At 41.4% G+C, this 13392-nt stretch overlaps 1 protein-coding gene across 2 annotated transcripts in view; it reads right to left on the reverse strand.

Annotated features, from left to right (window-relative positions):
• Nucleotides 1–13392, reverse strand: part of tmem64 (transmembrane protein 64) — a 26229-nt gene continuing 12837 nt past the window's right edge. The window contains exons 1-5 of one of the 2 annotated variants that reach the window (XM_034599201.1): nt 11210–11828; nt 10346–11124; nt 3987–4142; nt 1302–3085; nt 1–1240 (exon numbers count right to left, since the gene is read on the reverse strand). In XM_034599201.1, coding sequence (XP_034455092.1) covers nt 2894–3085; nt 3987–4142; nt 10346–11059 — 1062 coding nt within the window. In that variant the 5' untranslated portion in view covers nt 11060–11124; nt 11210–11828 and the 3' untranslated portion in view covers nt 1–1240; nt 1302–2893. Of the gene's footprint in view, nt 1241–1301; nt 3086–3986; nt 4143–10345; nt 11829–13392 lie in introns of those variants that run through there. The other variant, XM_034599200.1, reaches the window with a different exon arrangement.

The following is a 13392-nucleotide window of genomic DNA, read 5'->3' on the forward strand; positions in this document are numbered from 1 at the left end:
ACTTTGTAACAAAGCCTGACAGGTTTTATTTTCTCTCTCATAAATAACACTGAACAAGCATCGTACAGCGATAAATATCAATATTTATACACTGTAAAATTCTCTCTATTACAAAATACAGTATATGTGTAATGCACTTGATACAGATGGGGAAGTATTGCATTTCATAGCACCAAACGGGACCCTTTAAAGTTCATGATCTCATACTGTAGTCCCCTGTAAGAGGACAGGTGTGCAGTTACGTCCCAGACCCAGATTCAGGGTCTTGTGTGGGTGCCTATGAAATATACTTCCCTCAGGAATCAGTTGTTGCATAACTAGATCTAAGTTAAATAGAGCCCACCTAGAAAGAACCAAAGCCTCTGCTGTAAAAACTGCTTGTTTTTCCAAAATCTTTTTTCTGGTCGAGAAGCTGAAATATTATGAAGCGTGCCCGCGGTGGCCGATCAAGTTTCCCGTTTTTATATTTTCGAATCAAACACGGTGTAACGTCCACTTCTCTCCCACTTCTGAGCGGAACAGCTGCACGATTCACACTTTATTTGGAGAGTAGGTACAGTCCACTGCTGTCAGATGAAAACCTTGTGCATTTATATTTTCCCATTTAAACTAATTTCCATGCCTTTAAAAGTGAGGAGACGAGAGTATATTTCATGAAGCCCGCAGCCATAAAAACATGCTCTCGTCTCTCTCTCTCCGTAAACGTTCAATTCAAGTAGGACGCTGGAAAAATGCTCAGGTGCAATTAGCAAGATTTTCATGTAACAGGAGTGGGAGGTTGATCGCAATTATTAAGTGATCAGCGGGCTAAGTGACTCTCCGAACAAAGCGTTGAGAAGCTGAACAGGCTGTTCTGATCTCAGAGGTGGCGTCTCACTTCCACGTCTTAGTCAACGCAGAGATGTCCGTCAGAGGCAGGAGGAGGTAAAAGGCAGGTCGAACATTGGAACGTGGGAATGTTGAAACTCAATCTTACAGAGGAACGTGAATCGACCAACGAATCAAATGCAGTTGACAAATATGTCTGGAACTTTGGATGCGAACGGCAACTCCTCAACAATTGGCTGAAGATCTTATTGGTAGGACTTCTATCTGATTAAAAATTTTTTTTTTTTGCTCTTGACTTTCAAACATTATTGCTAAATTCAGACAGGAAGGGGCCCTTTCAACCAACATATAGCATGAGAATAACTTGACATCTTTTCAGACCGACAGCATGGAATGTGGGCAAACATTAACTCTGACTTAAAAAAAAACAACATGCATAACATAAAAATTCAAAACAAAAAAGAATTTTGAACCGATGTAGGGACATAAAAATGGATATTTCATATAGGAGCCCTTTATATTCCTCAATCAAATTTTGACTGGGGAGCAGCATCACAATAATTGATGTAAAAATAAAAAAGTATCACATTCATCACTTTAGTGTTTGATTGTCAGCTTCTGAGACCCATGTTCCATCTCCTGACCAAACAAACCCCTTCCCACTTTAACTTATCTTTATGAAAATAATGTTGTCGTGGACTGTGCATACGAATATGCACGATGAGAGTATGTTGATGTGTCATCAAGAGAATAAACATTAGGATTCTTCACAGGTCATTTCTATCATTTTCAACATTATTAAGTAATAAAATAAAGTCGTAAGTCACACAGCCTCAGCTCAGGTGGAGCCAGTGTTACAATGTCTAATAAACTTTATCAAATTATGGCACATAGAAAATAACAGCCTCTTTATCTCATCAAGCTTACTCCTCTTATGTAAGTAAAACCCCCAAAATACAGCTGTGTGTTATTTTGTCATGCATGACATTTCATCTCTGATTAGTTTGGTTTCAGCACTGTAATATATGACATTCACACTTCATCACTGATGTATTGCACAGCATTGTCAAAACTATCTTAAGCAAAAACTATGTATTAAATTTAAAAAAAGCGAATGTAAAACCAAGGTAGTCATAACCTTTCAAAAGAAAGCACAGCCACATGCTCAGTTTCTGCAGCCGAGCATGTGGCTGTGCTGCTGAGGAGCTGCTCGCACTGTGCATTTCCACTTTCCTGCCAGACCCGTTCCTGAGTTTCCTGCTGTGAATTCTGCTCCCCTCTCCAGCTGCTGCTTCTCAAAACTGCAGAAGTGCTAAAATGATCTGCGGGCAGGGGGAGGCCAATTCAGCTGATGTGGTCATAAGCAAGTCAGAGAGGCCTGTAGGACTCACTGCTCCTCGCCCTGCGCCGTAGTCCAAAAATAAGACACTTCAAAATTAACTGGACTAAAAAGCCAAATTTTTACAAAAATATTATTAATGCCCTTATTATTTACATCATTCTAAATTAACACGGGACGTCGACAAATCCTAAAATGTCCTGAAATTAAATGAAAACAGATGTAGTATGAGTTAAAGGTGCATAGGTTGGCATTCTTTTGACACTGAAAACAATTCCTTGGTTCTCTAGAAAGCTCCAGATTGCACATTCATAGTTTTAGCAGGCAGTTAATGCCAACAGTTTTTTTTTTTTTCACATGACTCACTCACTCATTCAGCCACTGCTGATTTCTCTTAAAATCCTAATTTCATTGACATCTCCTGTAACAGTAAATGTTAAGTACCTTGATGAAAATAATACAAATTAAAAATAAATTCCCACAATAATATACCTTGAATCTATTTTCATCAACAGCTTTTCTTCAAAGGCGCGTGGTCCCAATACTTGTAAAAAAAAAAAAAGGATGTACCGACTGAATACGTACACTTGAGTTTTCTTCACATGGGTGAAGACGTACCACTCCACCACCAACAGGGTTTTGGGCCGTGTCTCAGACGGCTCCCTTCAGATCTGTCGTCTTACAGCTCAGTCATAGGAGCTACCACCTCATGTAGTTAATTGAGGGTCACACCACATTAACGCAGTTTCCACTTCCAGCTGTCGCCCTCTTGCTGCAGTAGCTGAAGCTGCTGTGATTGGTGGAGGACCCGTTCATGTGGGACGACTTCAGCTCCATCTGGCACGCGGCGAGGGCGGCGTTGAGCTCTACCTGAGCCCGGTGTACGACGTAGAACATCAGGCCGATGCTGATGACAATCTGCACAAGACAGAGGAATTCATGTTTTGAGCACAGTGTGGTGTGGTGAACTGGCCTGCCTCATGTTCTGAGGTGTTTCAAATATTTTGCTCCATCAATTAATATCCCTAAGGACAAAAATATTAGATTCACTTCTCTTGCTACCAGCTTCTCTAAAGCTCAATCACTGAGACCTCGTGTCTTGTTTGTTTAAACTGCACAAAAACTGAGGAGTAACATTCTTAATTTACCATAAATAGGGGGTTATGTTCCGGTCTATTTCTCAGCTGCGAGCAGTTGGCAGGCAGCCAGAGGACACTGGGATGGTAATGTTCCACAAAGGCGTATTTCCCGAAATGTGAAAACTAGTTGTTTACAGTGACATCATCAGCTGTTAAAAAGCATGCAACCTTCCTTTCAATTTTCAAAATCTATTGACCGAGGACAAGTCATGTCATGTTCAGTTCTGCATGAGACACTGATACCTTGAGCAGACCCTTGACCTTTGAACGTCACAGAGAAGCCTCCCTGTTCCCTGAACACTTGTGGGGGTTAAATGAAGCTGAGCAGGTGGTGGGGATGCGGTGACAACTTGACCTTTGGAACCAGATAGAATTGTGGGTATAGTTTGCACAAGTTAATAGTGTTTAAAATTCGCACTCTGGCAGTTTACGTAATTAAATATTTAAGGAGGAAACTTTTGCACTGGGTTTTGCACAGTGGGACACAGTGTGAGAGGATTGGTTGACATGATCTATGTATATTAGGAAGCAAAGAAAATACACCGATCAATCAACACCTTATCTTTTCCCGGTGACAGCATACCAGTTTGACACAACAATGCTGCTCACATGTTGTTCTTAGAACGGTCGAACAGGTATTACAGCATATTGTTATCTTTACTCTATCTGCAACAACTCACCTGCAGGGTGAACACAAAGTAGCCGCTGATGCTCTGCTCAGCGATGACGTCCTCCATGGTGCGGAGCGTGGTGCCCAGGTAGGAGTTGAGGAGCTGGGTGGGCAACAGACCCACAGAGGAAGCCACCAGGTAGTTTGGCAAGGACACATCTGTGATCTTGAGACGGAAGCAGCGATAACAAACAGGTTTACAATTGAGATAAAATCACATGATTTAAGCACTTTGATTGACATGCAAACATGACAGTCAGCTATTACACATTCATATTTAGGATCAGGGTTGAGGACTTTTGCGAGCATTTTGACATTTTCATGGATTTCGGAGGGAATAATTCATGGATCTTGATGATAAAAGAATCTGGCACATTCAGAGAACTGATGTTTATGAGTGTGAGCAATCTGGTGCAGCTTGATTGAATTTAAGGGGACTGTTGGGGGAGGCATGTCCTCCACTGTGGACCTTTCTACTTTCATTTATAAAAACACATTTAAAATTACTAGATATTGATTTTTATTTGGATCTGCACCAAACTGCAGATACATACACACATACACACACAGACACACACCTGCTAACTAACACAGACGAAGATATAACCTCTTCGGCGGAGCTAACTACTGCAATGAATCCCGGGTAAATGAGTTAACACAGGCTTAGTTCAGGTCATCCTCTTGTCTTTAACTTATGTTTGGCAGCCTCTACTCCTTGGGTGCATTATATTTGTATTCCTGATGACAGTGACAATCGTTTTAAACCATTTGACACAATTGTGTGACAAAATCATTCATTTTCAGCCAAATTAACCACAAACAATCTGAAACACAGATCCTCAGATTCTGGTTTAATTCCCTAAGACAAGCTGTCACACATCCAGCTCAGCGTATCATCTCATATCTCCAAACAGCCACCTACATACAAACAAGTGCATACGTCGCTGTCACCCTTGATCCCTTGATTAACTGATGACATAAGCTGATGCGTGTTTGTGCCGGCTGTGTGAGGATGTGACCTTGGCACTGTGACTAGGCTGTGGCTGATAGCAGCATGTCGGAGGCAAAAGGACAAGAAAACATTCATGCTAGATCCAATCCAAGTGTCTCCTCGCAGTGATAAAACCCAACCTCCACTCCTGTTATCACAACACGCACTGATAAGACCTTGACTTACAGCTCACAGGACACTGACATTAGCAAAACCTGGTTAATCTTCAGTTGTTTTTCCTCTACAAGCATTTTTAAACCCCAATGTGATCATGTAGCCGTCACTTCTACTTGAAACGTTAACACTGACGTGTCCACACTTTGTGTCAACACAGTCAAAACGCCTTCAGCCAATCTCTTGGCCCGGCATGTGAGCCTGTGAGAAATGCACAAGAAAAAAAAAAGAAGGAATGCATTCTCTTTCTCTGAGCCGTCAACCCTTGAGTCGTGAAACACATGTCCTCTGAGGTCTCATCCCACCCAAGACATGGAGCAGCTGCGGCATGGGAAGGCTAGGCGTTGGTATTTGTATAACCACGCAAGAGAATTCCCACTGAACCTCCTGCTCGTTTCTGAACACTGTTTCAAGATAATCTGCAAAAACAAGGGCAAAAACAGCCCATCCTTGGCTTGACCTGATTTACTCAGAGCAGCAGTGATGCAGCTCTAAGTTTGTGCTTGTAAACAAAACAGTAAGTAGGGTATCTTGACTGCTTAGTAAATTTCAGGTTTGCTATTGTGATGCCATTTCCCCTTTTTTTTTTTAATCGAGACACACAGGGAGTTTGTAAATCTGCACAAACATGTTTGACTGGAGTTACGAAGCAATTCATCACATGATAAATTCCCCAACTGCTTCGTTAGCTCATTATTATAACAGTAGAGCAATGGAGCCAGGTTGGCGCTGCAGTCATAAAGGTTATAACGCTGCAATGAGATAAAAATCATCCTTTATTATCCAATTACAGTTTTATAAAATACATGTGGGGATCTGAATATTTAGACCTCATCCTCACAGGATTCACAAATATTTTTTCCTGAGCTGTCCCTTTGTTTTGCTAACTGCTGCAGTATCTGTGTCGTTTTAGGTTACCTGCCATAATGTAGCATCGACCACTTCAGCAAAGGGAAGTGGGGGGCACAGTGAAATACGGCCTCACCGTGAAAGTGCTCACCAAGGGCAGAGAGAGAGAGAGAGAGACAACACATAACTCTACTTTGAGCCAGTACTCGCCCACGATTAGTTTCACCAATTATAGTGGGGGAATTAAGACCATAAAGATACAATATCAGCTCGGCGAAATAATTAAACTCCAGGTGAGATGGATTACAAGGTGTGCGAACTGAACCCTCTGAGCCAGGAAGTAATAATGTGGCAGAGGAGGCAGGTGGAGTGAGGGATTTAAATTATTAACTTGCTGGAGTTGAATAAACTCTCTGGCGAGGGCACCATTCTACTGTTTACCACTCCAGCTCAAAAGTTGAGTTTCTTCAACATAAACCATCTTTAATCATTCTAGTATAATATAGTGTATATGACAATCAATACATTACAGGAAACAGAAAGGACACAGTAAGAAGTTTATTTTAACTATAAAGTATCCTGCATGTGACATTTCCTGGTAGCAAATGACATATTTAAAGGAACCTTCTGAAAAGTGTAATGTGAAACGATATTTTATTTTTTAAACTTATCAGTATCAGGCTAAACATCCTGTGGTGTTGAGGCTGTTGTTAGATTAACTTCACACTTATATAGACGCAAGACTCTCCCTATTCCACGCTTACACTATCTATAAAAGGCAACAATGCCCAAAAAATATCTTCACAAAATGTGGTGTGGAAATCAGGATTTGATGCGTGATATTTTAAAGCAACATTAGTTAATCGACTCACAACAAAAGAAACAAACATTTGATATGCCTTCATATCTATAAACTCCACAATGAGTCAAACTCAAACAAGAAACTTTGGAAGTTGGGATCATTTCCCATGAAGTGTGTGTTTGCTTTTCCCTGGAGATAATTACCATGAAAAGCTCAAAAGCAATTTGTATAAGACAGTAAATTAGCTTGTAATTAACAGTCTGAGTGATTGAGTGGCACCTATCATGCCAGTGAGGGTGATAACAGCTGGCAGCGCTACATAACGTGTCTGTTCCTTTGACTTTGACAAGTCATTTACACTTTTACAGAGTGGAACAGAAAGATCAATGTTGAGCCCTGATTCACACTATATAGATATTTTAACCTTTGCTCTCAGAGCTATGTTCCAACACGGAGCCTGCGGTAAAAACCAAAGACAAACAGAGCCTGTTTAAGTCATTCAGGCAAGAAAAAACTCTGCTAGACGTGTTAGTCCTGTTTCCAAAAAACAAATCTCTTTTACAGTTTAACTGCTGCCCACACTGTGGAAATAATACAGAGGAATCATTCATTTGTATTTCAATCTTGGAACTGCAATATGATCCTAAATTTAATTCACAGTTCTATCCCCAGTGGCCCGAAAACAACTTGTGGGGGAACATGCTTTTTTTAACAAGTTTCTTTGCCTTTCTATTTAATGCATGTAGCATTGGAATCCAAGATGCTTCTCAGATAGCAGTGACTCAGACAATGTACTCGTACGGCAAAGTGCCTGTGGTGCTGCTTGCACCCACAGTCAGCTGATTCTGAGATGATCTCATATCACTGCTGCGAAACGACTATTTTCACTTATCTGAGGTGTTGTCATGTGATGTTCAATGTAAATTTTAAAAACCAAGGCTATTTCTTATATTATTATTCACCCCATAAACTGCATGTTAGCACTCTACTATTAATCATTAATCATTCTGAACATCCAGTTTCATTAACATGTGATGCACCAACAATTATATCTAATACTGGATTTTAACATATAATTTGAGTGGTACTGTATGGAATATATTTATTCATTATATTCCCTCTTAATAACAATACAAGACAAAAACCATTTTGCAAAAGGCAGCTAATCAAGCTAGTGGTTTGTTTACCACAATTAATTTGGTGCGTCATCTCTCCTCACACAAATGTGATTCACAATTACTGATCAACAAAAATAGAAAACATCTCCACTCCAGTGCAAAGCCTGTAATAATCACGTAAAACAGACAATGTACGAGAGCAGCGCTGATGTTTCCACCTCGTGCATCTGAGAGTCAGACATGTCCTCATGGTATAATGGCATCCTGGAGACAGCAGGATGTACCACAGAGGTGGTAAATTGGCAGCTAGTCAGAGTGTTTGTGTACAGATTATGTCACCATCATAATTTCACACTTATACTAAATGCAGTCCCTAAACTTAACACGTGTGTAGTTGGGCTCTTGAAGATAGATAAAGTCTGACTCATGTGTATTAAGTAATCAAGTAGTAGAAGTAATAATGCAGTAAGGACTACTGCGTACTTCTGTCAACATGATGGCCGCGGGCGTCACAAACATTTATTTCAAATTTCTGTCTGCGCCACTCAACACTGTCTGGGATATTGTTGCTTTAGGTTACTTTACACAGACAAATATTTATAATATTTTGCTTCCTAATGTATGTGGATGAGGACGGAACAAGATAATGGAATAAAGTAAAACCTCTAGATACTATGGATTTAAAATATACTGGAATTTAAATAAAAAAATTGCAGAAATGATGCAACTCAAGGGATGTTTATTGTCTCGTGGTTATGGGAGTGTGTGCAGAGCTGTCAAAAGCCAAAGCTGAGCAGCCAATGAATCTCCAAGCTGCCAAGAAATGTCTTAACAAATCAGTCACCCCAGAAAACTGGTTTTGCAGCATGCAATTACTATGCTTGTGAAGCACACTTACGTCATCTCCTTTTCCTGCCTCGGGCCTGTGCATCAACTCCTCCACGCTTTGAGCTATGAATGCCTTTCAAGTTCCCCACTTTGCACACACTTCTGCATGTTTGTGCAACTGCTTTCCTTCCACACTATTTTAAATCCCTTCCCATCAAACATTTTTGCATAGACAATGGAATTATGTAGAAAAACTGAAAGCTCAGCGTAAAAGAAATGTAACCTCAAATAAAGAGAAGAAATCATTAACCCATTAACCTGAGAAATCATTAATTTGATGATGACTTTTAATCCAGTTGCTGTCGGACATGTCAGTGGTTATAAAATGTGTGTTCTGTGAGGTATTTACGTAGGATAGAGTCCAACTTAACTCAAATAAACAGAACTTTGTACTTTTTGAGCAAGTTGATCCTTGGACACATTTCCATGTTAGTTAAATTGTCGTGATTTTAAAGTTTTAGATGAAAGTTAAATTTGACCAGCCTCATATTTTAACTGCGAGTATTTATCTAGACCGACATGAAAGCCCTGTCAGATCTAATATTTGCATATACATGTATGTAGATATGTCATGTACAATAATGTACAGGTTTTATGAGTTCGTAGCCAAAACATTGTAGAAGCTATTTCACCTATTTTCTTGTGAATTTTTGTCTTTTTATTTCATTATTTAGTCTTTAACAAGCTTCCTACTGTTTTAATGGGACAAGCTAACATAAAGACAAATATATGATGGGAATTCCAACTCCATGTGAGAGTTGAGGTATCAATGAGTTGACTGTGAAGGGTAATCAGCCAGTATACATTATTCATGACACACATGAATGTCAAGGGCCTCAGGTTAAATGTAGGAATGCAGCCGAGAGCGATACCCTGGAACTGCTCCGCTTTACACCAATCAGCAACAATATAAAGAAACAGTTTTAACTTTGTGGCGGATTTGTGTATTTTTTTAATTAAAATATAAAAATAAAAGCAGGAATAAAAATTAAAATTAAAAATAAATGAAACTACAAAATTGCAGTTTGCTGTAGTTCACATGGTCAAATTTACTTGAATGAAAATAAAATGCTGACCATTTAAGATTATGTAAAAATCATCAAGTTTTGAACTAAAATTGCTCTAAATATGCAAACCCAAATTATGCAATAAAACAGCAATACTTCAAACTGAAAAAATAATTCATGTCCTTAGGCGACAATAGATTCATTTTTAATCGAAACACTTCCTCTGCCTACAAGTGAAATGGGGTTCCTTCCTCTGCGGGCAATACAGGAAGCATCACATGTAACCCCGCTTCTGGCTACATCTGATTTCCTGTGAGGCAGGTTGGCCTAACCGCAAGAAAATTATTTCTCTTTAAAATCAAATCCAGAATCTTGACTGGGAGTGATTTGTTGAGCCGTCCTCCAGTAGGTTAATGAGCTCTGCTCGTGGCGGGTCCACTGCTGTGAGTGGATGAGTTTATAATGGACACTGCAAAGACTGTCTAATGTCCTTCTGAAGGGAAAAGGAAACAGCTGACTGTGGTGTTTTTTCATACTCACCGAGAAAACTGCATTTTGAAGCCCAAAGGGAATGGGGGTGAGTCTCGCTAAGGCCACAACTTTGAGTCCACTTCCTCCCTCCACCACTCGTATGACAGCACTGAGCTGTTCACTGTTCCCAACCTTGTTCAGCACCCAGTCAGTCAGTAAGCGCTTGCAGACCAGGTGTGCCACAAAGGTCCCTATTAACACTCCCACCATGACCAGTCCCATGCCCAGCACAAAGCCGTAGAGGTAGCCAGCTGCCACATTAAGAACAATGTATCCCCATCCGCATGGGAACGACACAATAATCAAACCAACTATGAAGAGGAAGGCCCCGACGAGGCTGTCCAGGCTCTCCACCCAGAGCAGGAGGTCCTTGAGGTATTGGCGCACGAGGGCGACCGAGGAGAAGCACACGGCGGTCAGGATGCACGCCAGCAGGGCGCCCTTGAAGCAGAAGGTGGTGATGCAGCAGGGGTGTCTGAAGTCTCCCCCACCACCGGCGAAGCTCATCCCCCCCGGGTCACCGGTCACCTCCGGGTCACCGTCCGACTTCCCCACTCCGGCTCCTCTCTCGTCGAAGGCGCTGCAGATCAGGATGTCGATTTTGTCACAGTCCTCTGTGGCAGTCCTCTGCAGCCAGCGGTTGAGCTGGATCTGAGCCTTGCCCACTGCATGCTTCACAAGCTTGGTGAGCAGCTGCACGGTAGTGGCCCCTGACACTGACATGTTGGCCCTCAGAGGAGCTCCGGGAGGGGGGGGGCCAGCAGATGAAGGGTCCCACCTGGAGACAGCTGTGATGTTAAAGGTTTCAGTCAGTCTTCACAAACTTTATGTTGGAGATGGCTTCACTCTGCAACTGTGCAATGAGACACACACGTGAAATCCGTCACTGTCCTTGGCCATCACACGAGGTGTCCGCTTTAACCGTGTTTATCTGGGGTCCACCCGCGGGGCTACGTGCCGGTCCGACCACTTGAAAGAGCCACTTTTAACACCTCTGTCTGAGAAACTCGCCATGTTCAGAGTTGTTGTCCCCCCTCCTCTCCTCCTCCTCCTCCTCCTCTTCGGCTTCAGGACAGATGATGGAGGCGGGGGTCAGGACAGCAGGACACGAGCTGCGAGGGCAAACAAATCCGACACGTCCCCGGACTGAGACCAGGAGCAAAACAAACACAAACTTTTTCCAGCAGCAGCAGCAGCAGCCACACGGAGCTAACGTCAAGCCACTAGCATGAATCCCAGCGAGGCTAACTTACTCCCGTTAGCTAACTAGCTCTCCGTGTGGATAAACTCCACGGCTGCAATGCACGGACTCGAGCGGGGACCTTGCAGCTCCTGTGCACCCGGACAACAGAGCGGCGGGGGTCGGGTGTGAGGACGCACTTGCTCGGGTCTCCGGTGGCGGGGCTGTCGTGGCTCCTTCTCGCCGTCTCTCCTCCGCGCTGGAAGCCGCTGATCGGGCTCCTCGACCACTGTTTGTGTCCAGAATGCCAAGTAAACCCGGGGCCACGTGACACGCCGCCGCGCCCCCTCCTCCAATCACAGCGATCCCGGCGTGTCCATCGCGAGAGTTCACCACAGACCCTGTTTGTTTTGGATCAAGTCTGTGAACAACACACATCAGCCACATAAGCAAACACAACTACTACACAACCATGTGATGCTGCGATCAATCACTTCAGCTTCTTACTGTTTCACTTTAAGTATTTAGAGCAGCTATTGAGAAATGATCAATTAACAATGAGGTTGTGTCCAGTTGCTCAGGAGCCAATAATGAGTTGTGTTAATTAAGAGGAGGAAATATTTTCAGAAATTATGCTTAAATATCACCATAATGGTGACAGTGGTATTCACATCAGATTAAGGTTAGGGCCGGACAAGTGTTGTTGCTTCCCCTACTTCTTTTCGACATCATGTACGTCTCTCGTTGAAAGTCTGTTTATTATTTATTGTTGTTTTGTTCTTTCTTTGTTTTCTTTTCTACATATATATTTTATGTTTTTTTTAAGGGTTCGAAATAAATAAACAAATCAAATCAAATCAAGTCATAAGTAAGATGTAGAGATATCACACTGTACATATACTCACAACAAAACAAAAGTATCACCGACAAAATTATTTTAAAAGTTAGGCAGATGTTACTCATTAGGCAGAATAGTGTCTGTCAGATTTCTCATGAATTTTTCCCTACACTCTGTTGTCAGTTTATGTGGAGCACACAGCTGAAACTAGCACAGTCAGATACAACAATAATCTCCAATGAATCCTCCCTTCATGAAGAATGTTAAGGATTTTCTTTTTTTAGCTGCCACCTGTCAATACAATGTCATGTGTGCGATATGGATTAGAACATTTTACCAAAGCATGACCGTACATTTTACAGTAACTTGGCTTGAAGCTCAATTTATGGACTTTTTATCTTGTTGTGTTGTTTAACAGGCTCCATGTTATATTAGAATGATAATTATAGCCTAAATCAATTATATATTTTTGAATAATCTTTACTTGCAATGTAACTAGCAACTGCAGTCATATAGTGGAAAAACATACATTTACATAAAAATAAATTACCTTAAAACTTGTTTTGTTTTTTAAAGTGCAAGCATTTAAAATAAAATTGTATAGACATTATTTATTCAGGTAAGTCTTATTTAAAAACAATGTAGCGCACAGTATATATTCAAATGAATTGCCAGTAACCGATGCATTTTATATTGATCTTCTCGTATAGATCTTCTCCTGTAGCCTGGTTCTGTGAGCATATTACAGTAGCCTGAAGAGAATCTCCTTGCTTGGCATAAATAAATTCATAATGAGGGGAGTGAAGCAGACAATCGGTGCATTCATGCAGCTACCACTGCTCAGCCCCTGGCTCGCCCAGCTGTGGGTGAAGGAAGGTAGTAGTCCCCAAAAAAACTTTGTGCAGCCCTGTTATGAGTGTTTGTCACTGAAAAACGTTCTCACTAACGACCTGGACTGTTGATGATAATATATCCTTCAATCTACGCACATTAAAAAACGATTTCTTTAGCTTCATGTTGGATATTAGTATTTTTGTG

This window comes from Hippoglossus hippoglossus, chromosome 11 (genome assembly GCF_009819705.1).
Source record: "Hippoglossus hippoglossus isolate fHipHip1 chromosome 11, fHipHip1.pri, whole genome shotgun sequence".
NCBI lineage: Eukaryota > Metazoa > Chordata > Actinopteri > Pleuronectiformes > Pleuronectidae > Hippoglossus > Hippoglossus hippoglossus.